The following is a 25,192-nucleotide window of genomic DNA, read 5'->3' as shown; positions in this document are numbered from 1 at the left end:
GACATGCAAAGATCTGGTCCTTCATCAACGTCGACAGCGGGTGCGGGATCAAAGAAACCCAAGCTGTCAAAAAGCGCGGAAACCTCCATGTCTAGAAACCCTTCGACATCGAGTGGGAAAACTGCTAAGAGATCTGCCTCGGTGGACTCATCCGTTGCGAGAGAACAATCGGTCTCAATGTCAACAGCCTGATCAACAGAGGTTCAGACAGCCCGGAGGCATCAGTCACTGTCTCCTGAGCGTACTCCTCAGCAGTCACCCTCTACTCTGTCACTTAATGGCAAGGGCAAAGAAAATACGACAGAACATGATGCAGCTTCTACCCTTAAGGAATTACTGGACTCTGCGTCGAGTACCCCCTCAGTCTCCACCTTTCAAGGATTCCTGAGTGCTGGATTAGATGAAGACCAGGAGGATCAAGAGGAGGAGCCTCCTCCTATTCTTCCACCCAGGACACCTTCAATTTCACCAAGAGGAACTCTTGGAAATCTGCTCCCATCACCTTCAGCTTTTGCTGTAGTTTCACCAAGAGATTGTCAATGTCTTGCTGGCCAAGGAGTATGTCCACCATCGACGCAGCCAACACATTCGTGTGGCTTCAGACATTCACTCCCAGAGGATTATGGGGAGTATCTACAATGGAAGGCACGGCAGGCATCTGCAAAATGCGCACAAGACCCAGTACTACAACATGCCATCAATTATCAAGAACCTTCTCCCCATCAGTCTGCTATGCCACTCCAGCAACCCCCGCCTGATCTCCGCCATCAACCTCTTCCTCATCAGCCGAAACCATGGTTGCTAGTCACCACGTCCTGCCAGACTCAAACACCAGAGGTGACTCAGGAGAAGCCGGGTGGAAAGTGGGAGCGAAAATTGAGTCCTCCTCCAACACAGAGTTCACCTCCATCTCCAGACCGAGATTTAGAATATTATGAGTCTGATGACTCTGCATCTGATCATACAAGTCACCATTCGGACCCACCTTCTGATGTTCCACCCCACCTTTCGAGAGGAGTTAAAAGCATACCACACTTTAATAAGGGAAATTGCAGAGGCTCTGGGAATGGATTTAAACCAACCAGAAACTGAGATACAGGACCCGGTATACAATATGATGATGCAGGCCAAAACATCGCATCCAGTAGCCCTACCCCTGATTCCAGTAATAGCGAAGGCTGCGAAAACAGCATGAGAACTTTACAGACCTCAAACCCAACATCAAAACGCTTAGATAATCTTTATAGGGTTCAGGAAGGAGATAATGTGTGCCTTGTCCGGCACCCTGTCCCATATTCCATGGTAGTGGATTGTGCCACAACATCTAAAGGACGTCGGCACCATACAACACCAGCAGACAGAGGGCAAGAAAATGGACGTCCCCGGCAGGAAGCTTTACACCACCTCAAGCCTAGCCATTCGCATAGCCAATTATGCAGCCTGTATGGCTCGTTATATTCACCTACTTCGGGACACCCTGCTACAAGACTCTACTTCTGTGACACCAGATGAGCTGCAGGACAAGTTTAATGAGGTTTATGAGAGAACCACGTCAGTAATAAGGCAACAACTCAGTGCCTTCAAACACTTGGCAGAGGCAGAGGCAGAGTCAAGGGTAATGGTTGCTATGGTAACCATGCACTGCTATGCTTGACTTAGGTCAACAGCATTCCAACCCGACATGAAGGACCGAGTTGAGAACCTGGCTTTTGACGAGAAAGGCCTCGTCTATGAAGACACTGACGCGACAATGGAGACTCTCAAGAAGTCGAAATTTACAGCAAAAACCTTCATGGCAGCAACATCTACTTCTAATTTGTCCACATATAATTCTCGCAATTGAAATTATACCTGCCAGAGATCTTTTAGATATCAGGACAGGAGAGATTTTAGAAGACAGAATAGGCCCTTCCAAAGGACAAGAGGATCCAATAATGACAAGAACAAGAACAATCGCTCTAATAAGGACAATACCAAGCATTCCTTTTGATTGCTATGTCAGCCCACTGCATTTACCAGCAATTGCCAATTTAATAACGAATGCCAAGGCCAATGCCATCGGTCTTATAGTTGCCAGCTCAACCGTCAAACTGGCAAGCCATGCCCAAGCATGGCACAATATAACATCAGACTGCTGGGTACTGAGGATAATAACAACAGGGTATGCAATCGAGTTCAAGACTCTACCCCCATTCTCAGGGTTGAAATTCACCAAAGCAACAGCGGAACTGCAGGAGGAGATAGAAGTGTTATTGGAAAAGGAGGCAATTGTACCTGTACAGTGGGCGAGAAGACTGTCAGGATTCTACTCCCGCTATTTCCAGATACCCAAGCGGGATGGTGGGATCTGAGCAATCATGGATTTGAGGGATATCAACGAATTTGTCTTAACCCGGAAATTCAGAATGACAACGTTGCAGAGAATAATCCCCTTCCTAGATCAGGAGGAGTGGGCGGCAACGTTGGATCTCAAGGATGCTTACTTTCATGTGGGTATCATGTGGGTATCTCACTTTCATGTGAGAATCACCGGAAATACCTCAGATTCACAGTAGGGGAGGCAATTTACCAGTATACAGTTTTGCCCTTTGGTGTATCGACGGCGCCAAGAGTATTTACCAAAGTGGTGGCTGTGGTCGTATTTATGAACATAGGGCTTGGTTGTCTATTCTTATCTTATCTATTCTTATCTTATCTCTTGGTAAGCAGAAACAAAGAGTTACTTCTCAAACAGATCCAGCAGATGGTGCATCTTCTTCAGAACTTGGGGATCAACATCAACTGGAAGAAATCCAGCCTGGAACCCAGAAAGCACATAACTTTCATAGGTGCATCTTTGGACATGGAAAAGAAGAGGGCATTCTTACCAGAGGAACGCTATCGACAGATCAGTGCTCTGGCGCAGTTGTTCCAGTGCAACCCTGTTAAGCCGGCAAGGACCATTCATAGGTTGTTGGGATTGATGGCAACCTGCAACACTACTGTCAGATACACGAGATTACACATGTGCCCCCTACAAAGGTGGTATCTAAGAACTTTCAGGCCCAGTGTAGGCAGCCAGAGCTTATGCCTGAAACTGCCCCGGACGGTGTTGCAATCACTGCGTTGGTGGATGTTGAAAGACAACCTCTTGCAAGGAATTCCATCCAAACCCTTGATCCCAACGAGTTGGGTCACGTCAGATGCTTCCCTAATAGAGTGAGGAGCACATTGTGGACCACATTGCATACAGGGACAATGGTCACACATGCAGAGTCAGCGTCATATAAACTACCTGGAACTACTGGCTGCATTCTTAGTGCTGAAGGCCTTCGAACCCCAACTCAAGGGAATAGTGACACAGATTCACCTAGACAACACTACAGCAATTGCGTACATCAACAGATGGGGGCACAGTATCTCCCACTCCATGTGCCTTGTCTATGAGAATGTGGGATTGCTGCATAGCACATGTCATCTACCCAATTGCAATACACATAAGGGGTGTCGACAATCACCTAGCCGATACCCTCAGCCGAGTCAATTGATTTGATCACAGACACGAATGGGAAATCAAAGAAGATTGCATCAGTCACATCTTCAACAAATGGGGCATCCTGGCAATCGACATGTTTGCCACAGTGGCCAACAAGAAATGCCAGAAAGATTGCTCACGAGCGGGCATCGGGGCAAAGTCACTGGAAGATGTGTTTCAATACAATTGGTGCATGGGGCTTCTATACCTGTTTCCACCATTTCCACTGCTTAGTTGGGTGTTGGGCCAGATCCTGAGGGTCCTGCATACTTCTAGCCCCATGGTGGCCACGCTAACCGTGGTTTGCACCACTGCTGCAACTGTACAGTGGGAACTCCTACAAGCTACCTCCTGCTCCAGATCTCCTACACAAGGAAGGGGGAAGGATGCTTCATCCCGACATAGAGACTCTGCATTTAATGGCATGGAGACTTGGATTCTGAACAAGATACTGATAAATAGTAGATGACCATTGACTAGACACAGTTATTTTTGCAAATGGAAGAGATTCAAGGCCTATGCTAAGACCCGTGAATTCAAACCGCTCCGTGCTATGGTGTGGCAAGTGTTACTTTATTTGACTAACTTGAAGATGCAAGGATTGGCAAATGTGTCACTCAAGGTACACCTAGCTGCCCTATCAGCCAAGCTCCCAGGATGGGATGGAGTGTCGGTTTTTACACATCCAGAGAGTAAGCGGTTCATGAAAGGGCTTAATAACCTATATCCTCCACTAACGAGACCAGTGGAACCTCTCGTTGGTGCTTTCAGCTCTCACCGAGGCCCCCTTTGAGCCCCTACACTCGTCAACTCTCCACATACTCACGCTCAAGTTTGCCTTCTTAATCACCATCACTTCGGCTAAACGTGTGGGAGAAATGACTGCTTTAAGGGTTGATAAACCATACACCCAGTTCTACCCACATAAGATGGTGATGAGATTGGACATGGATTTCCAGCCAAAGCTGAAGACAGAGTTTCACCTTCATCAGGAAATACTGCCAACATTTTTTCAGACACCATAAATGAGTCTGGAAAAAGCCCTACATTCCTTAGATGTGCGTAGGGCCTTCCTATATTATTTAAAGGAGACTTAAGTCTATCAGAAAGACAAAGAAGCAAGGGCAAATGTAAAGGCCACGCAGTATCAAGACAACGCATAGCACATTGGCTAGTGGAACTGATCCTGCTAGCGTACAAACAACAAGGGGTTTCACCCCCCAAAGACTATACGAGCACATTCAACAAGAGCATACTCAACTTCGGCTGCCCATCTTTCAGGGATTAAAATGGAAGACATTTGCATGGCTGCTACATGGTCAACGCAGCAGCCATTCATTAAGCATTATGCCATTGACCTCCGCATGGCACAACAGGCAGAATATGGCAGGAGTGTCTTGAAAAGGGTGCTATCGTAGAATCTGCTTTCTGCACCCTCCAGCATGGTGCGGAAGTTAGCTAATCACCCATTTCCTTATGGAATCAATGGATCACAGTCCAGATAAACAGGTTGCTTAACTGTAACAAGTGATCTGGAAGTGATCCGTTGAATCCATAAGACCCTCCCTACCTGTCCCTGCTGCAGAAGGATGAAAAGAAAAAAAGAGAAAAGAATGTGGTCTGCACAGAACTGACAGTAGGACGCCCAACCGCTCAATATAACAGACTCAGGAAGCGCATGAGGGCGGTTGGGCGTCGCGAGGAGCTACTAAGTCAACCCGCAAGGTGCCTGCACAGGCGCAGAACCCATTTCCTTATGGATTCAACGGATCACTTCCAGATCACCTGTTACAGGTAAGCAACCTGTTTTTCTGGAGCGCCTTTCTCTACAAGGTCCCCACCACTCATTAAGATCATCAGGAGGGGTACATCTTTGGGTCGGACCTTCTCAGTTATCACCTTAGGGTTGTGGAACGTGCTCCCTGTAGATATAAGAAGGCCTTCAGGAGAGCCTTAAAGACCCATCTTTTTAGCCTGACATCTATCTATCTATCAAATTCATACCCTGCCCAAACTTACGTCTCTGGGCAGCCAACAACAATTAAAACACATATAAAAGTTAAAACATTTCAACATAAAACACATATAAAGTTAAAACAATACAATAATTTAAAGACCATAAAATTAAACTAACAGTATTTTTTAATTAAAAACCTGAGAAAGCTTGGGTAAAAAAGGGTTTTCAATTAAAAAAAAAAAAATAGCCAGATTTAATTATCTTTAGTTTTAATCTGTTTTAAATGTTTTCTGGTTTTAATTGTTTTGTTACATGTTTTTGATTTTAACATAAACCACCCTGATTCACTTTAGGAAGGACAGTACATGAATTGAATGAATAAATAAGCCCCAGATGCTGTAGCCTTGCCTCATAAGGAAGGTGCTCCGGGCCCCTGATCTTCTTGGTTGCCCTCTTCTGCACCTTTTCAAGTTCTACAGTGTCCTCCTTAAGATATGGTGACCAGAACTGTGCACAGTACTCCGAATGTGGCCACACCAAGCATTGTTCTTTTCATTTCCCTTCCTAATGATCCCTAGCATGTGATTTGCCTTTTTTCACAACTGCCACACACTGAGTCAACACTTTCAACAATACAACCCCAAGATCTGTCCACAACACCAAGATATCTCTCTCCTGGTCAGTCACTGACAGCTCAGATCCCATCAGTGTAGTATATGTGAAGTTGTGGTTTTTGCCTCAAAGTGCATCACTTTACACTTACTTACATTGAAGCTCAGTTGCCAATCACCTGGATTGATCCTTTTGGAGCTCTTCACAATCTGTTTTGGATTTCACTACTCTAAATAATTTAGTGTCATCTGCAAATGACACTTGTCTTTTGGAGAGCCAGCATAGCGTAAAGGTTAGAGTGTTAGACTAGGACCAGGAAGACCTGAGTTTCCCATTCAATTTCATTCCCATTCAACCATGAAATTCACTGGATGACTCTGGGCCAGTCATGTATCTCTCAGCCTAACCTACCTCACAGGGTTGTTGTGAAGAGAAAAATAACCATATACACTGCTCTGAGCACCTCAGAGAAAAAGCGGGGTACAAGTGTATGTATAAATACATAAACAAATCTGGCCACTTTGCTGCTTACCTCAACTTCTAGATCATTTATGAGCAAGTTAAAGAGCACTGATCCCAGTTGTTAGTTCCCTCCACTGTGAAAACTGTCCTTTTATTCCTCCCCTCTGTTTCCTGTCCTTCAACCAGTTACTCCTCCACATGTGAACCTGTCCTCTTATTCCATGACTGCTAGTGGGATAATGCTACATGACTGTATCTGTGCTGATCCCAGTGTCCTATATTTTCTTTGCAGGAATAGGTATTCCTATTATGTTGGCCTACGTGTATGGAGTGGTTCCCATCTCCCTCTGCCGAAGTGGAGGTTGTGGTGTATCTGCTGGCAATGGAAAGGGTGTCAGAATAGAATTTGATGATGAAAATGATATAACAGTTGGTGGAACCAATGCAGCAGTAGGTAAGGGAGGTTCCTTTTATAGTCACTGGGACTTTCAGTTGTTGACTTAGGGAGTGCTCAGTACACCCACAGCCTTAATGTAAGACTGCTTGCTCACACACATACACGGGCACACATGAGTCTTGACTGCTTGGCAAACAGAAGCCACCTGAGAGTCTATGCAAGGTCTGGGCCAGGGATGCCTCTCCCTGCTAGAAGTCACATGGCTGCATTATGCACCAATTGCAGCTATTGAGGAGCAGCAGCCTCTGCTGAAAACCAATTCATATGGTCTTTAGCAGATATTTGCAATGATCTCTGTGTAGTGACTTTAGTTTTCTAAATGTTTTCCTGCTGGAGTCAAGTTATACTGAGTTTCTCGATGCCTATTACAATAACTGTTGCTCACTTTGTTGTAAGATGTTATGTTCCTTTGGCAGCTCTTTCTTTAGAAAAGTGGGGTAGAAATTTTAAAAATGAATGCAATCAAGTGAAACTAGATGGTATTCTGTTGTTGCTTTCTAGAGCAGCAGATAGGATATATTTTATTTATAGCCTAGTTCTGGAGGGGTTGGGGGTGTCCCAAATTAATCTCATAATTAATAGTGAGAGACAGAACTCCTGTTGTGTTATGTAGTTGAGTAATTGTCCTCTTTCTTTTCAAGGGGAGGCAAAAAATTTGTAGTGGGAAGAGGCCAGCTCCTCTACATACATATACATATACGCATGTGCGCGTGCACACACCCCTTGGGTCCAAGCTATTTGAGAAAGCGCCTCCTTTGTCATGAACCCTCCCTCCTTTTACGATCTTCTGGAGAGGTCTGGTTACAGTTGCCACCAGCTCGTTTGGTGGCAACCCAGGACTGGGTTTTCTCTGTGGCTGCCCCAGGGCTTTGGAATATGCTCCCTGCTGAAATAAGAGCATCTCCTTCTCTGTTTGTTTTCAGAAAGAACCTCAAGACTCTCCTGCCAGGCTTTTAGTTAGAATTAATTTTAATAATTTTAAAAACTTGTTTTAATAATCACTTTATTGTTTTTGTTGTCATGTATTTTATTTTGTGACTTTTAAATATTTTAAATTTTTACACTGCCTAGAGATGTACATAGGCAGTATAAAGATACTATGTATGTATGTAAAATCAGGAACCTGTCTCATCTTTCCAGCCCTTCATGAGAGTCAGTAGAACTTTGTCCCATAACCAATTCTAGTTATGTCAACCTGGGACCAACCAGCCTATTCCCCCTCCCCATTCTTTGGACAGATGGAAAACCTTACAGCAAGCTAGCACAGGGAACAACTACTGTGGTTTCTCAAAGTGCAGTGTTGCCGTTTAAATCAAAGGAAGGTGGATAGAATATCTTATTCCTATTAATTTTTGAAGTACCATTCCTTTTCAAATCTAGATACCACTTCAGTAGCAGAAGCACGTCATAACCCTAGCATAGGGGAAGAAAGTGTTGGAGGATTGACCGGAAGCCTGAGTGCAAGTGGCAGCCATATGGATAGAATAGGTGCCATTCGAGACAACCTGAGTGAAACAGCCAGCACCATGGCTCTGGCCGGAGCTAGCATAACGGGGAGCCTATCAGGAAGTACAATGGTCAACTGTTTTAACAGGTAAGAATATCTGCTTCCAGTACTGAGCCCTAGCTTCTGGCTTTATACATGAGCTGCAATTAGCATTAAAGGTACAAACTTAAATCTTTGAAGCTGCTTGTCTTAACATTCTGAGATGAGCCATATGTGTTTGTTTTGGTCATAAGTGGGTCTGCATACATATTTTTGTTTGTTTGTTTTACATATTTTTATACCGCCCAAAACTTGTGTCTCTGGGCAGTTTACAACAGATAAAAACAACATTAAAACATTAGTTAAAAACAAAACAAGAAATTTAAAACACAACAATTTAAAATTTTTAAAAACAATGGTCTAAAACAACATTAAGAACAATCAGAACAGTATCCGTTAAAAGCCTGGGTATTATTTTTGTAATAATGTTTGTGTTACATGAAAGCTACAGTACTTGACTGTTGTGTCCTATAGTGAGAATGTGCAAAGTAGCATGATAAATTCTGAATTCTGGTCTGCTTTTGGTGACCTTAAGCTTCAGTGGTTGTGGGGAATTTTCAGGGGGAAATCTTCCTTGAATCTTAGCAGACTGGAAAGTGTTTTTTTTTTTTTAAACCTATCTATTATATATTTGGAAGAATTTGCATGTTATAAGGCAGGCATCCCCAAACTGCGGCCCTCCAGATGTTGCTGAACTACAACTCCCAGCATCCCTAGACACAATTTTTTGTGGCTGGGTATGCTGGGAGTTGTAGTTCAGCAACATCTGGAAGGCCGCAGTTTGGGGATGCCTGTTATAAGGTCATACTTCCCAATGACCTACAGATACCAATATGCACACACAATCCTGCTACTAGAATTAGCTGATTGCACTACTTTTTACACTAGAATACGCTTGGGGAAAGGTTTATTTTTTTCCTTTTTTAAAAGAAGAAATTCTGAATATAATCATATTTTTACTGTTGTTCACAACAGATTTTTAACCCTCAATAATTCCAAAATGACATCATGCCCAAGAGAAACAGAAGGTCTTCTCAGATTCAAATTTACTGTTTCAAGTTAACCATTTTATTCAAATGGTCGTTATTCAGTAAAATGGTGTCTGAATTTGAAATCCCACAAATTTGAAACTGTTTTTACTTCTCTTAAACAAGCACATTAATTAAAAAATTCTGTTACGTATATTTAATTTCTATAACTTTCCTATCAGTGTAATCTATGCAAAATGACTTTGCCTGGTCAACAACAGGCTTTGCCTACTAGTATTGTTATAATAGGGATTATTTGTCCTCTCTAGATCATTTTACCTGGGAGGGAAATGAACAGCATAACAGTGTTCTTAGTATTAAGCACTTTATTGTGGTGGGAGGTACAGGCAAACCTTGTTATCTGCGGATTCAACACTTGCGGTTTCGCATATACGCAGTTGGAGAATATGTACCCAACCTTGGAATATATGAAAAAATGCCCCATGGAACTCGCATATCCATGGGTCAGGGTGGTGGCGGCGGCACCGTTTTTAAAACTGCTGCTGCACAGTGGGGATGGCTTTGGAGTCGGCTGCAGGAGTGGGGAAAGTGGCCAAGGAAGCAGCGGGGACTCCTTCACCCTCCCAACCTCCCTCCTGATTGATTGTGTGGGCCGGTCTGCATCTCAGAGAGGTCCGAAATGGGATGCAGACCGGCCCATGTGATCAGATGGGAGGGAGGAGTCCATGCTGCTGCCTCCGCCGCCATACTTGCCCCTGCGGCTGCCTCCAAAGCCATATCCGCTGCACAGGGCAGTTTTAAAAGGTACCCCCACCGCCTCCAGCAACCTAACCCTCCAATTCCCATTACCCCAATGAACCGATATTGCCGGATTTCATATCCGCTGTTGTAGAGCGGAACGGAACCCCCACAGATATCGAGGTTTTCCGTTATCTCTTTAGTTTACTATGAGGATTGATTCTGTTTCTCTTGCAAGAAGCAAGAGCAGAGTCTTTCATCTCAAGAAATCTGTTAGATGCACAGAAATCTGTCACTTCAAGTGAAACGAGGTGGTTGATAAACTTAAAGCATTAAGTGGTATCAGAATGGAAATATAATTTACTGAATTAGTACTGCATTTCTCCCCAAGGTTGGAAGTCCAAGCGGATGTGCAGAAGGAGAGATGCAGTCTGAGTGGTGAATCAGGCACCGTTAGTTTAGGAACAGTTAGTGACAATGCCAGCACCAAAGCAATGGCTGGATCCATTCTAAATTCCTACATCCCCTTAGACAGGTAAGGCTGAAGTGGTGGAAATGTGCGGGGGGCAGTGGGGGGGGGAGAGATACATTTAGTACATTTTGTCTAACTAATGTGAATCTAGTAGTTTTCACACACCCCAGAATTGTTGTTAAAGGCAACATGAATGCATTCTTCTGCATTGATATGTCTGTGTTGATAGGATTGTGGTCAGGCTTGCCAATAAACACTTTCCTTTTCTTTCTTGAGTACAAAGATCTTTTACTTTGTTATAAAGAAGCCATGCTAGGGGCTGAAGCTTGTCTGAAAGCCCCACATTCTTGACAGAGCAGGGAGGTGAGTGGGTGTAGCCCAGTAATGCCCTCTCTTTCCATTTAGAACTTTGTAAAGATGTTGGGGGTCAAGGCAGCCTTTAAGCTGGCTGAGGCAATAGACTGGTGGAACCCATGGGTGAAGTAGATGCACACTGTTCCCTATATATATGCCAGTTCCTTTTGAAATGGTGGGGGCTATCCAGCGCGCCTGTCTCTCTCTCTCTCTCTCTCTCTCTCTCTCTCTCTCTCTCTGAAGCGCTTCAAGGAGGTGAACCTTTGTGTTTTTCACTCCTGCTTAAAATCCATTGCTTTGGTGTTTATCTTCTCCCCCCTTTCTTTCTTTCCATGTGTGGGTGGCTTGGTTAAAAAGAAGCATGCTGTTTCGTTTCCAACTTCAGAACAAGGGGAGGGGAAAATTATTTTTCTTTCCATTTGGTTAAAACAAATTGGTGTGTATTCTTTATTTGTCCTGACTTGGTTTTAAAATGGTGTGTTTTTCTTTCTTTTTCATTTAAGAACAATTTAAAATAAGTTTAAAAATAGCACTGGTGTGGTTTTCCCTTATCCTCCCTCCACCCCAACTGCCTTAAGAAAAGCATGTATGTTTGTTTTCTGGCTGTTTTAAAACCAGCTGGTGGGTCTCTGGCATATTTGCTTGTGCATCTGTGGCATATAGACACCAAGAAGGAATTCCCTTGACTCTCTTTCATTAGGATAGGAGCACGTGTGTGTCTTTGTATTAAAAAAACAGCAAAACATTCTTTGGTACTTTAAGGACTAAAACGTATTATACCAAGGCAAGACTCTGCTTCAGTAGGTGTATGAAACCGACAATGAAGACCTGGATCACATCAGGAACTGAATGCACAAAATCATGTTGTAAAAGCAGAGGTCCCCACACATAAACCAATCAGTTGAAGTTAACCATTAACCATTAAGTTAAGTAGGAGAGCTAGTCTTGTGGTAGCAAGCATGACACCCCCTTAGCTAAGCAGGGTCTATCCTGGTTGCATATGAATGGGAGACTTGATGTGTGAGCTCTGTAAGATATTCCCCTCAGGGGATGGAGCCGCTCTGGGAAGAGCATCTTGGTTCCAAGTTCCCTCCCTGGCAGCATCTCCAAGATAGGGCTGAGAGAGAATCCTGCCTGCAACCTTGGAGAAACTGCTGCCAGTCTGTGTAGACAATACTGAGCTAGATGGACAAATGGTCTGACTCAGTATATGACAGTTTCACTTGGTGTCATTGATTCTAAGAAATTTTGAGGAATCCTGGCTCATTTTACTTTAAAGAAGTGTTCTTACAGATCGGTGTGGACAAGACAAAGAAGATGGGGAAAACAGGGACTCAGTCACAGTCTCTTGCCCACAGAAATCTGGAGGCAGTGCTTCTTTTCTTCTCCAGACTGTTCGTGTGCCTGAGATTATTACATTGGTATTCATGGACAAGCAGTCCAGTAAAACAATAATATTCATGTTCTGGCTTTAAAAAAAAAAATCTGATCATGCACACCCCCCCGCCGAAGAATCCCATCCAATCCCAGAGTATGAACTCACATGGGCAGATGTAATAGCTGCATCACGAAAATGCTGTTGTGGTCAGCATCAATTTCAGCATTTATAGTGTGTGTGATTTCTCCCGCCCCAACTTCTGAGAACACAGGAATTGTTGCCAGCTATATCCATATTTTGTCCATAGAGATTCATACCCAAGGAAATAATGGTGTAGGTCAATCAGCACTGTGTGTATTCTACATTCTACAGGCACATTTTTCTACTGAGTTTCTTAATCTCTGTTCCCAGTAGTACATTTTATTTCTGCAGCTGATTTTGAAATGGTAAAGTTAACTTAATCCTATTTTACCTTTTCATGTGGTAAATATTTCTTATGGGCATGCTCAGTTATGATGGCAACTGATAGCTGTCACACTAGGGAGCCAAAAAGCCTGGTAACTCAGATTCCTGCCAGTATCATGAAGGTTGGAGGACTTCAGTCTCTTGCCCACTTTGGGGTGGGTGGGTGTTTGTAATATCCAGCATGTGAAATCATAGGATAAAATGTATGTTGGAGACTTTTCTTTTTTTCTTTTTTTAAAGTATCTCAGAAACATTAATTGGGCACATCTGTAACATTGTTCCATAACTGAAATAGTAAAGGCCTGGGTAACCATGTCTGCTGCCATGCTTTGGTTGCAGTGGCAGGTCAAAGGGGGTCAGACTCCTTTAAAATTGAATTAATGTTGCCCTGTATCCTTCCTAAAATCTTTTTATACAGGTTATATTGTACATTAACATAGTATACCAACACTTCTGAAACTATACTCCAGTTGATGGTAAAGAACCTGCCTCCATGATTTTACAATGCATATTTTTTTGCTGGCATAGTTAAATTGGCTACTGGGGCTGGTCTGTTGTTCTGACGTATATCAAAACAACATATCTCTCTCACTCATTTTATAATCTCTGTGCTTTTGCATTCTTAGATGACAGTTTGTCCTTTCTCTCCCCCCCCCCCCGCTCCCCATCTCATCCAGAGAGGGCAACAGTATGGAGGTGCAAGTAGACATTGAATCAAAGCCCACGAAATTCAGACACCACAGTGGAAGCAGCAGCGTCGATGATGGCAGTGCTGCGGGTCGTAGTAATGCTGGTTGTTCCTCGGCCTGCTTGTCTGAAAACAAATCTAGTGCCACCAAGTGGTCCAAAGATACATCAGCAGGGAAAAAATGCAAAGGTAAACTAAGAAAAAAGAGTAGCATGAAGATAAATGAGACCAGAGAGGATATGGATGCTCAGTTGTTGGAGCAGCAAAGCACAAACTCCAGTGAATTTGACTCTCCCTCTCTCAGTGACAGTATCCCATCTGTAGCTGACTCCCACTCGAGTCATTTTTCTGAGTTTAGCTGCTCCGATATGGAGAGTTTGAAAACCTCATGTAGCCATGGGTCCAGTGATTATCACACTCGCTTTACTACAGTTAGTATTCTCCCAGAGGTCGAAAATGACCGTTTGGAAAACTCTCCACACCAAAGTGGCAATTCTTTGCTTGGCCCAGCTGCTCCAAACTCAGAGGTTCCACAACTGAGTTACATTGCTGAAGAATGTGCTTATAATGGGACTGCAAGTGGTGCAGATGTGGGTCCTGGTGAAACACTGAAAGAAACCAACAACAACCATTCACAGCATGCTGTGGAGTTACACACTGCAATTCAGACTGAGATTTAAACCTGTTAAGTGCTGCAGAAATGTATTTACCACTATAAAGCCCTTGTAGCTGGTCAGGTAACTTTTCAAGTGGCCAGCAGAATCAAGGCTCTGATGCAATTTACGTTTTATATATGTCTCTATTAAGGCAGAATGCTTTGCTTGGAACTTGGTTTCAGAGCTATGTGAAGTGACATGAAGGTTTTAACAAGTGCATTACAATGAAACAATATGTTAATGTTTTGTATTCTTGCCATAACTTTGCTTGGAGGTCTGTATTGGTATACTCATATTGGGAGGGAAAGGCTAGCTCATGTTAAATGCTAAAGTGGCTGTTACTGAGTTTTTACATGAATCTTGTAAGTGGATTTCAAGTGTACAGCAGCAACTTAACATCATGCTGGGGTGAACCGTACATATTAAAAGAATTGCTAGAACTATACCAAATATGTTTCAGTGATAATGTTTTCTCTGGAGCAGAATGTAATCTGTGTTAAATTATGCCGAGGCAGGTCTTTGAGCAAGGTTATGGCATTTAGCATAACTTTAAATACAAAAACTGGTACTTGATATATGATAGGTAGCAAAGTGACGTCTCCTTATCAAGAGAGTGGGGGTAACTTAATTATATTTGCAACTGACAGCAGCAGTTAAGGTTTATGATATGCTGTATAAAGTTTTTGTAAAATCATTTTAATTTGTAATCATTGTAGAGAAGCTGATAGTTTCGCTAGGAACTTCAGTTTATGCTGTTTAATTCTTGGTGCCTTTGGAGAAGACTGGGGTTTTAAGTGCCTGGTCTGTTGCTGATTTCACTGTCAAGTTTTCCAGAATGTCCTCCTTTGCCACCTTTTTGGAATATAAAGGAAAACTACAGCAAATCAACTGACTGTGGTAGATTAATGGGTATCTCATAATACAGAAGTATTAGCCTACCAAAGACTCACTCAGGCTTTTAGTGGTTAACTTTTCTGACATCCCTTTGCAAGTCATGTGCACAGAAACAAAGCACAGTGCAGAGCTTGCACAAATACAAAATATGGACTCCAAATATGGCTGGCTTCTGGTGGCGGGGGGAGGGAGGGGGTCCCACTCTTCTTGCTTATGGAAGATATCCAGCTGAACACAAGCTGAAGCTAGCTCAGGCGCCTGCACTGTTAGATGTTTGCTACACGATTCATAATGATGTCCATGTACCCTCTGTCCCTCGCTGAGAGGGGGCGGGCGGGGGGGAATCCTGGCATAACAGCCTCCAATCTTTTGTTTTGTATTTCTTGTAAGTATTGCCATTATGGTGCTACTGAACATTTGGTTTTGTGAGAAGAATGCTGCCATGGGCTGCAGTCCTCTTCCATGCCCTCCCCCCACCCCACCCCAGTTTCTTTAATCTGCTTATAACACTAGTGCCAGGTATGTTATTTGGTAACGCTTGTTACAATATTTGTATATTTGCTGTTTTCATTTGCTCAATGATGTGTGTAAACTACATACCTGAAATAAATGTCTGAATACTATTTTGGTTGTCGTCCCATTGAACAAACAGCCTCAACTGACCATTCAAGGAATAATCAGTTGATAATTGATCCTGCAGTGTCCTGAGCTCAATTCTTTTCCATGGCAATCCTTCATAGCCATCTTATCAACAAGCAATCGTTTCAAAGAGGTAGTACCCATATTCTCACATAATATTGGAAGATGATTCAGCTTTCCATATTCTGCACTAAAGGTAAAGTGTGCCTTTCTGTCAAAGTCAACTCCTGGTGACCACAGAGCCCTGGGGTTGTCTTTGGTAGAATACAGGAGGGGTTTACCATTGCCATCTCCCACACAGTATGAGATGATGCCGTTCAACATCTTCCTATATCTCTGCTGCCCGATATAGGTATTTCCCATAGTCTGGGAAACATACCAGTGGGGATTTGAACCGGCAGCCTCTGGCTTGCTAGTCAAATCATTTCCCCACTGCACCATTAGGTGACTACCTTCTGCCAAACGGACCTTATCCATAAGGGTGGTTTGAAATGGTAAAAAACGCCAACTTCACATATACGCTGATGGGATCTGAGCTGTCGGTGACTGACCAGGAGAGAGATCTTGGGGTCGTGGTGGACAGCTCATTCAAAGTGTCATCTCAGTGCGCAGTAGCTGTGAAAAAAGCTAATTCCATGCTAGGAATAATTAGGAAGGGGATTGAATATAAAAATAATATTATAATGCCCTTATACAAATCTATGGTGCAGCCACATCTGGAGTACTGCGTACAGCTTTAGTCACCATATCTTAAGGATATTGTAGAACTAGAAAAGGTGCAGAAGAGGGCAACCAAAATGATCAGGGTCCTGGAGCATCTTCCTTATGAGGCTAGGCTACAGTATCTGAGGTTCTTTACCTTGGAAAAGAGATGACTAAGGGGAGATGTGGTTGAGGTGTATAAAATTATGCATGGAGTGCAGAGGGTGGACACAGAAATTTTTCTCCCTCACAACACTAGAACCAGAGATCACCCCACAGAACTGAACGTCAAGAAATTTAGGACCGACAAGCGGAAGTACTTTTTCACACCACGTATGATTAATCTATGGAATTCTTTGCCATGGAATGTGGTGAGGGCCACCAGCTTGAATGGCTTTAAAGGGGGGTTAGACAGATTCATGGAGGACAGGTCTATCAGTGGCTACTAGTCTGGTGGCTGTGGGCCATCTCCAGACTCAGAGGCACGATGCCTCTCAATACCAGGTGCAGGGGAGCAACAGCAGGAGAGAGGGCATGCACATACCTTTTGCCTGCTGGCTCCCCAGAGGCATCTGGTGGGCCACTGTGTGAAACAGGATGCTGGACTAGATGGGTCTTGTGCCTGATCCAGCAGGACTGTTCTTATGTACCCTAATTTGTCACTGACAACTGCAGGTTGCTTACTTGTAACTGGAATTCTTCTTGTGGTCATCTGTCCAGTCACACAGATGGGCTTCACGCCTGCGTGGAGAAAGTTCCGGAACACTCACATGCCGGTCTTTCTTTCTGTCTGCTCTCAGATACGTAGCTAGGCTCCTCCCCCTTAGTCACGTGCTCCTCACCCCTCTCCTCAGTTCTAGAGTCCTCCAAATAAGGTTCTGCAGTGGGGCAGGCTGGGCGGGTGTGTGACTGGACAGATGACCACAACAAGAACTCCAGTTACAGGTAAGCAACCTGCAGTTCTTCTAAGTGCTGTCTGTCCATCACGCAGATGAGCACATAGCAAGCTGCGTGGAGAGAGCAGAGCCAAGACAAAGGAAAAACACCAAATGAAGAACCTTGAGAAATAATATAATGGAACACCTTATTCCACATTTTTAAAAAAATATTATTTCTAAGCAACGATGAAACCAGGTAAGTATTAATAAAATTGCATCACATAACCATGTGGAATACATCAACATGACTGAAAAATTGCCTGTAAGACAGACTTCCCAAAGGCAGCATCCTGACGCGCCCAAACATCCAGTGCATAGTGCCTGATAAAAGAGGAAGGAGAGGCCCATGTTGTGGCCTGACATATCGACTCCAATGAAAGCCCCTTATTGAAGGCAGTAGAGGTGAAGACTGCCCTAGTAGAATGTGCTTTCAAAGAAACCGGGGTGGAGGACATCAGACACGTGGTATGCTAGCTTAATCGATTGCATGATCCATGCTGAAATTGATTGCGTCGAAGCCCTCCGCCCCTTATGGGTTGCCCCATAAGTTACAAACAGGGCTTTTGTGGTCTTAAAGGACGCTGTACGTTCTACGTAAACGGCTAAAGCCCTTCTGACATCTAAAGCATGCCAGTTAAGTTCCAGCGGTGTGGAGGGATTCAGGAAGAATACAGGTAAAGAAATGGGCTGGGACCTATGGAAAGGAAACAACTTTGGGTAGGAATGAAATACCCACCCTTAACCTAACTTTATCATTTTGAAATAACATGAATGGGGGTTGGGGGGTCACAGCACAAAGCTCTTGACTCCCTGACTCTCCTAGCCAACGCGATGGCAACTAAAAATATAGTCTTGAGGGTTAACAGCCTCAGGTCACATGTTACCATGGGTTCAAATGGTTTCCCCATAAGGGCATTAAAGACTCACGGCGTGTCCCATGAAGGAGCCACCGAGGGAGCGTCGGGGTGAAGATATGCTAAATCTTTCAAAAACAATTTAACTTGCCTTATGGCAAACAAGGATGGCCCTAGATCAGAGCAGGCCCAGAAAGCAGAAATCGCTGCCAAGTGGACTCTAATCGAGGCCATTGAAAGTCCCAACTTCTTCAGTTGCAGCAGGTAAGAGAATTGTAGGCAGCGTAGCCTCTTTAGGGTCAGTGTCCATGATGGATGCCATGAACTTGGAAAAACATGTCCATTTCGCCTTGTAGGATGCAAGCATAGAGGGTATCCTACAAGCCGCCAGCACCTTCCTCAGTTCAGGAGCCCAGGTAGCTGGATCCTCCACGCCGTTAGGCATAATGTCCGTGTGAAGGACCCGTCCCTCCTGCAGAGACAGCAACGTCAGTAAGCGAGGGAGTCGTATGAAGCGATTGCGGGAGAGGAAAAGAAGCTGGGGAAACCAAGGCTGGCGAGGCCACCACGGTGCCACTAGGATGCAGTTGACCACCTCGGCTTCTACTTTTTGCAGGAGCCGTGGAAGAAGGGGAATTGGAGGAAATAAGTACAGGATCTTCCCCAACCAGCATGTCTCAAAGGCATTGCCCGACGATCCTCTCCCTATGCCTGCTCTTGAGTAGTACGTGAGGCACTGGTGATTTTTTTTTTTTTTTTTTGCTCGCAAAGAGGTCTATTACTGTATGACCCCATCCTCAAAATATATTGTGCAGGACCTCAGTGTCCAGTTTCCATTCATGTGACAGGCCACGTGACCGGCTTAGCCTGTCTGCCACTGAATTGTCTAGACCTTTTATGTGCACTGCCATGATTTCGATGTTGTGATTGAGGGCTCAATGCCAAAGGTTGAAACAGGTGGAGGAGGGAATAGGATCCCGTTCCCCACTGGCGATTAATATAAGCTTTCATTGTGGTGTTGTCTGTCATCATCTGTACATGTCGGCCTTGAACCTCCAGGAGGAAGCCCCTCAGGAAGCCCCAGGAATACTGCCCACAGTTCTAGGTAATTAATGTGGTGGTGGGCTTCCCCCATTGTCCAGTGCCTATTTAAATGCAAGTCCTGCACATGTGCTCCCCACCCTTCTTCAGACGCATCCGTTGTGACTTGGACCTGGGGAGGAACCCTTCTGAACGGAGTGGACTGTAGGAGATTCTGGTTCATAGTCCACCACTTGAGGGACCCTCACACCTGAGCTGGTACATGCAGTATTTTGGAATTGTGATCCCAGAGAGGATTGAAGATGTCCAGGTACCACCGCTGTAATGGTTGCATATGCAGCCTGGCGTTGGGCAGGATTGCTGTTGTGGAAGCCATCAATCCCAACATATGCTGTATGTCTCAAGAGGTGTGTGCCGTACTTTCACATATGCATTGCACCAAGTTCTGTATGTTCCGGATTCACTCCTCTGGAAGCCTTACTATCGTTGCTATGGAGTCAACAATGACCCCCAAGAACAGTATGTTGCGCGTAGGTCGCAGTTGTGACTTCTTGTAATTGATGGGTAGGCCTAAGTCCTTTAGCAACTGCAGTGTCATTCAAAGGTCCCCTAGGAGACACTCTGGGGACCTTGCTGACAGTAACCAATCGTCTAAATAGGGAAGATCTGCACTCCCCTCTCTTGAAGATGACCTACAATGACAACCATGCATTTTGTAAAAGTTCTCAGTGCTGAGGAGAGTCCGAAAGGCATGGCTCTGAATTGAAAAGTGTCGTCACCCACCTGAAAGTGGAAGTAATATTTGTGTTGTAGCTGAATGGATATATGCTAGCATGCATCCTCTAGGTTGACTGAGACAAACCACATCCCTCACAAGAAGAGGGATAGAATGTTCGTGACCGTCAGCATCCTGAAACACTGGTATTCCACGTAGGTGTTTAAAAGATGTAAGTCCAGTATGGGTCTTAGACCATCGTCTCTCTTTGGGATGGTGAAGTAGCAGGGGAACAAGCCGTCCTCCAGGTGGGAAGGGACCTGTTCTATTGCTCCTTTTCGAAGAAGGTTGTTGACTTCCTCCTTGAGGATAGCGGTCGCGGAGTAGGTCGCCTTGCCGGAATCTGGAGGACGTTCTGTAAACATTATGGCGTATCCTATACGAACAATGGGAAGTACCCTGGCGTCCATCATAATTTCTTTCCATCGATTCAGATATGGTCTTAATCGAGAACCCATCAAGGGGTAGTCATGCCCTCTTCTGAGAAGGGGCGGACTTATATTTATGTTGACCCTGCTTGGGGGTCTGGCATTGGCATTTCCTGTACTGAGACTTGAGCTGGCCGTATCCGGGCTGACGAAAGGAGTAGTCATAGGTGTGTCGTTGACTGGCACGGCTGGAACAGCCTCTGCGAATGAAAAGGTCTGCTGAATCGAGAAGACAACGATGAGGGGAAGCTCATGGATTTTGCAGTCTTCCACAGCTTCTGTACACGCTCCATAGTTTTGTCAGTCTGAGTTCCAAATAAGGCTACCCCATCAAAGGGCAGATCTTCAATTTGCGTTCTTGCTTCCATGTGCAAACCTGAAGACCGTAGCCAGGCGTGCCTGCGTAGAGATACAGATGCAACAAGTGATCTAGTTGTGCAATCAGTGGAATGCTTAGAGGTATGAAGGAGTTGTTTACTCCATCTGTAGCCCTCTTTCTGCAAAGAGCGTATAGCCTCTTGCTTAGGAGTTGGAAGCGAGACCAGATGGTTCCGATAGCTTTTCCCAAATTAAATGGTTATAACGTGACATGAAAGCCTGGTAATTCGCTATCTTGATTTGCATGGATACACCAGAATACAAACATTTGCCCAAGGAGTCCAGTCTGCACCCCTTCCTATCCATAGGGGTTGATAGAAGTTTGTTTTTGGATTTGGTCTGAGCCGCTTCCACTACAATCCAGTTCAAGGTGGGGTGTTTCAGCGGGAATAGAGAGCCTTCTGACTTGACTTTGTATAAATTCTCTACCTTCTTGGAAGTAGGTGGGACTGAGGAAGGCTTCTCCCAGAAGCTTTGTGCAATATCCAGCAAAGCCTGATTCTTTGGGAGCGCAATTAGTGATGAGGATTTATTGTCCAACATATCAAAGAGAGGATTAGAAGAGGTAGCGACTTCTTGTAGTTGCACCCCAAGTGACTTAGCCATGGCAGACATATATGCAGAAAAAGATTTGACATCATCAGTTGGAGAAGGAGGAGCTGTGTCCTCCTTTCTCTTCCGATGTTTCGCGCCAGGGCTGTCGCTATTAGAAGAGGACATCCTTAAGTACGACTCCGAATCCAGCATCTCCAAAATCTTTTCCAGCGGTTCAGAACAAACCAAATCCAAAAGTTGAGAAGTAGTAGGGGACTAAGATTGAACCCTGCTCTCTAGAAACAGGCATCATCACTTGTGGTTGATGGCGCACAGTCGGCTGAGTCGTGTGGGGCACCAGTTTCCAAAGAGGCTCACCTGTTAAGGTTTGCCTATCCACATGGTTCCATGGCACTGAGGAGACCAGGCTTCTCCGTTCATAAAAGGAAGAATGATAAGGGCGCTTATAAGAAGGAGTCCTGCTTCTGTAATAAGTGTGGCTCCTCTGCTGTTTGTCATCTGCTGCTGCTGCCTGCCTGCCTGTGGGACTTCTGCCTGCCAGCTCTGTTACAGCTGAGTGTTGGCAGGACTGGGGTCCTGGGCTTCCATCTGCCCGCTCCTGGGCTACATAGGAGACTGCCAGTGGCTGGGACTGTAGCTGCCTGCTGCCTGTTCCCCGTGCCCAGCTGAGGAGGAAGACCAGCAAGAGGCACAGGGTGAAAGCCTGTGCTGGGTGTGGCTCCTCTGCTGTTTGTCATCTGGTGCTGTTGCCTGCCTGTGGGACTTCTGCCTGCCAGCTCTGTTACAGCTGAGTGTTGGCAGGACTGGGATCCTGGGCTTCTATCTGCCCGCCCCTGGGCTACATAGGAGACTGCCAGTGGCAGCGGGACTGCCACTGAAGGGGCCACCACTGAAGGGGCCACCACCAAAGGGGCGACACCAAAGGGGGTCGCCCCTTTGGGGAGCCACTTCAGGGAGCAACGCGGGCGAGGGCCATCCCCCCTGATTCAGTATTTTTAGGGGGCAGCGGCTGAAATAAGGCTTGGGTAGGATTTGTTTCTGAATGTTTTGGAGCCTGTCTGGAGATGGGGAGATTGGAGGGTGTGTCCATTGGTCTTGGTGTGGCTATTCCAGAGGTGGTGGGGAATAGAAGAAGTTACGTTGGCAGGTCAGCAGGCCGTTGCAGGGGAAGGGAAATCAGAAACTTAATAGCTGTTTCCCCTTCCGGCTGCCCTACCAGCTCTTTGACCTTGGAGAGGTCAACCTTGCCTTGCTCCTTTGTAACGCCAGGTCTGTCTAAAACAAATCTGAAGTAATCCATGACTTGATCAGGGATGAAGGGGCTGACCTGGTGTGTATCACAGAGACTTGGTTAGGGGAGGCTGGGGGCCCAATTTGGGCCCAGCTTCTCCCTCCAGGGTACTCTGTAGAGGAGCAGGTAAGGGAGTGTGGGTGGGGAGGTGGAGTAGCTGTGGTCTTTAAGAATAATATCTCGCTTACTAGGATTCCTATCAGAGTGTCTGATCATATTGAATGTGTGTACGTACGTTTGGGGACCAGGGATAGATTGGGACTTCTGTTGGTGTACCGATCACCCCGCTGCCCAACAGAGTCCCTAACTGAGCTCGTGGACTTGGTCTCGGGTTTGGTGTTGGAGTCCCCCAGGCTTATGGTACTGGGGGACTTCAGTATCCACTTTGGGATCGGCTTGTCTGGTGCAGCTCAGGAGTTCATAGCGGCCATGACAACTATGGGCCTATCCCAAGTGGTCTCTGGACTGACACATGTTGCTGGTCATACTCTTGATCTGATCTTTCATTCTGATCAGGGTGGTGTTCTGTGGGTGGGGACTCCTGTGATCTCCCCATTGTCATGGACAACCACCATCTGGTTAAGGTCAGACTCACAGTTGCATCCCACCTCTGAAGGAGTGAGGGACCTATTAGAATGGTCCATCCAAAGAGGTTATTGGATCCAATAGGATTCCAAGAAGTCTTGGAAAGATTTAATGTTGGCCCTGCCAGTGATCCAGTTGATGCTCTGGTGGAGAATTGGAATAATCAGCTCACCAGGGCAGTAGACATGATCGCTCCTAAGCATCCTCTCCGACCCGCTTCAGAAATGGCTCCTTGGTATACGGAAGATCTACAGGAGCTGAAGCAGCAAGGTAGATGACTGGAGCGCAAGTGGAGGAAGATTCGACTCGAATCCGACAGATTATGACATAGAGCACATTTAAAGATGTGCTCTGGCTATACATGCAGCAAAGAAGTGTTTCTTTTCTGCCCATATTGCTTCCACAGGCTCTCGTCCAGCAGAGCTATTCAGGGTTGTGAGGGGGCTAGTAGGGCCCCTTACTCCCCTGAATCCAAATTTGGAACCATCAATTGCCCGCTGTGACGCTTTTAATGAGTTTTTTGTGGACAAAGCCTCTTGTATTCGGGTTGATCTAGATTTAGACTTCACAGTTATCACAGTGTCAGATGCAGAGGTATCCAGCAACTCCTCTTGTGTGGTTAGACTGGATCAATTTCAGTTTGTGACTCCTGAGGATGTGGAGAAGCTGCTCAGAACAGTGCGTCCTGTCACCTGTCTGCTTGATCCTTGCCCAACGTGGCTTATACTATCTGGCAAGGGGGTTGTTGTGGAGAGCCTGGTGGCAATTATAAATACCACTCTGAGGGAGGGCAGGATACCTCCTTGTTTAAAGGAGGCAACTATTAGACCTATTCTTAAGAAGCCTGCCTTGGACCCCTTGGAGTTTAATAGCTACAGGCCTGTCTCCAATCTCCCATGGTTGGGCAAGGCGCTTGAGAGGGTGGTGGCCTCCCAGCTCCAGGCGGTCTTGGAGGAAACTATCTAGACCCATTTCAAACTGGTTTTTGGGCAGGCTATGGGGTGGAGACTGCCTTGGTCAGCCTGATGGATGATCTCCAATTGGGAATGGACAGAGGAAGTGTGACTCTGTTGGTCTTTTTGGATCTCTCAGCGGTTTTTGATACAATCTACCATAGTATCCTTCTGGAACGTCTGAGAGTGTTGGGGGTGGGAGGCACTCCTTTGCAGTGGTTCCGCTCCTACCTTTCTGGCAGATTCCAGATGGTGTCACTTGGAGACTGTTGCTCTTCAAAATCTGAGCTTTTATATGGGGTCCCTCAGGGCTCCATACTTTCTCCAATGCTTTTTAATATCTACATGAGGAGATATTAAAGAGATCATCTGGAGATTTGGTGCTGATGTATGCTGATGACACCCAAGTATGCTGATGACACCCAAATCTATTTCTCCATGTCGTCGTCATCAGGAGAAGGCATATCCTCCCTGACTGCCTGCTTGGAAGCAGTAATGGGGTGGATGAGGGATAACAAACTGAGACTGAATCCAGACAATACAGAGGTACTTATTGTGCATGGCCATCACTCAGGAAGCAATATTGATCTACCTGTTCTAGATGGGGTCACACTTTCTCAGAAGGAACAGGTACGCAGTCTGGGAGTGCTTCTGGATCCACACCTTTTCCTGGTTCCCCAGGTTGAGGCAGTGGCCAGAAGCGCTTTCTATCGGCTTCGGTTGATATGCCAGCTGTGTCCATTTCTTGAGGTTCAGGATCTCAAAACAGTAGTACACTTGCTGGTAACCTCCAGACTTGATTACTGCAATGCGCTCTATGTGGGGCTGCCTTTGTAAGTAGTCCAGAAACTACAATTAGTACAAAATGCGG

At 45.3% G+C, this 25,192-nt stretch overlaps 1 protein-coding gene across 5 annotated transcripts in view; it reads left to right on the top strand.

Annotated features, from left to right (window-relative positions):
* RNF19A (ring finger protein 19A, RBR E3 ubiquitin protein ligase) overlaps positions 1–15,805 on the top strand; it is a 93,959-nt gene extending 78,154 nt beyond the window's left edge. For all 5 annotated transcript variants that reach the window (XM_053246518.1, XM_053246522.1, XM_053246519.1 and 2 more), the window contains 4 exons: positions 6,838–6,999; positions 8,383–8,596; positions 10,667–10,810; positions 13,622–15,805. In XM_053246518.1, the coding sequence (XP_053102493.1) occupies positions 6,838–6,999; positions 8,383–8,596; positions 10,667–10,810; positions 13,622–14,312 (1,211 nt within the window). In that variant the 3' untranslated portion in view covers positions 14,313–15,805. The remainder of the gene's footprint in view (positions 1–6,837; positions 7,000–8,382; positions 8,597–10,666; positions 10,811–13,621) is intronic.
* Positions 15,806–25,192: the final 9,387 nt, after the last annotated feature.

Source organism: Hemicordylus capensis, chromosome 4 (assembly GCF_027244095.1).
Source record: "Hemicordylus capensis ecotype Gifberg chromosome 4, rHemCap1.1.pri, whole genome shotgun sequence".
NCBI classification, from domain to species: domain Eukaryota; kingdom Metazoa; phylum Chordata; class Lepidosauria; order Squamata; family Cordylidae; genus Hemicordylus; species Hemicordylus capensis.
Note: the sequence above shows the minus strand (reverse complement) of the source record. Positions and strands in the feature narration are given on the sequence as shown.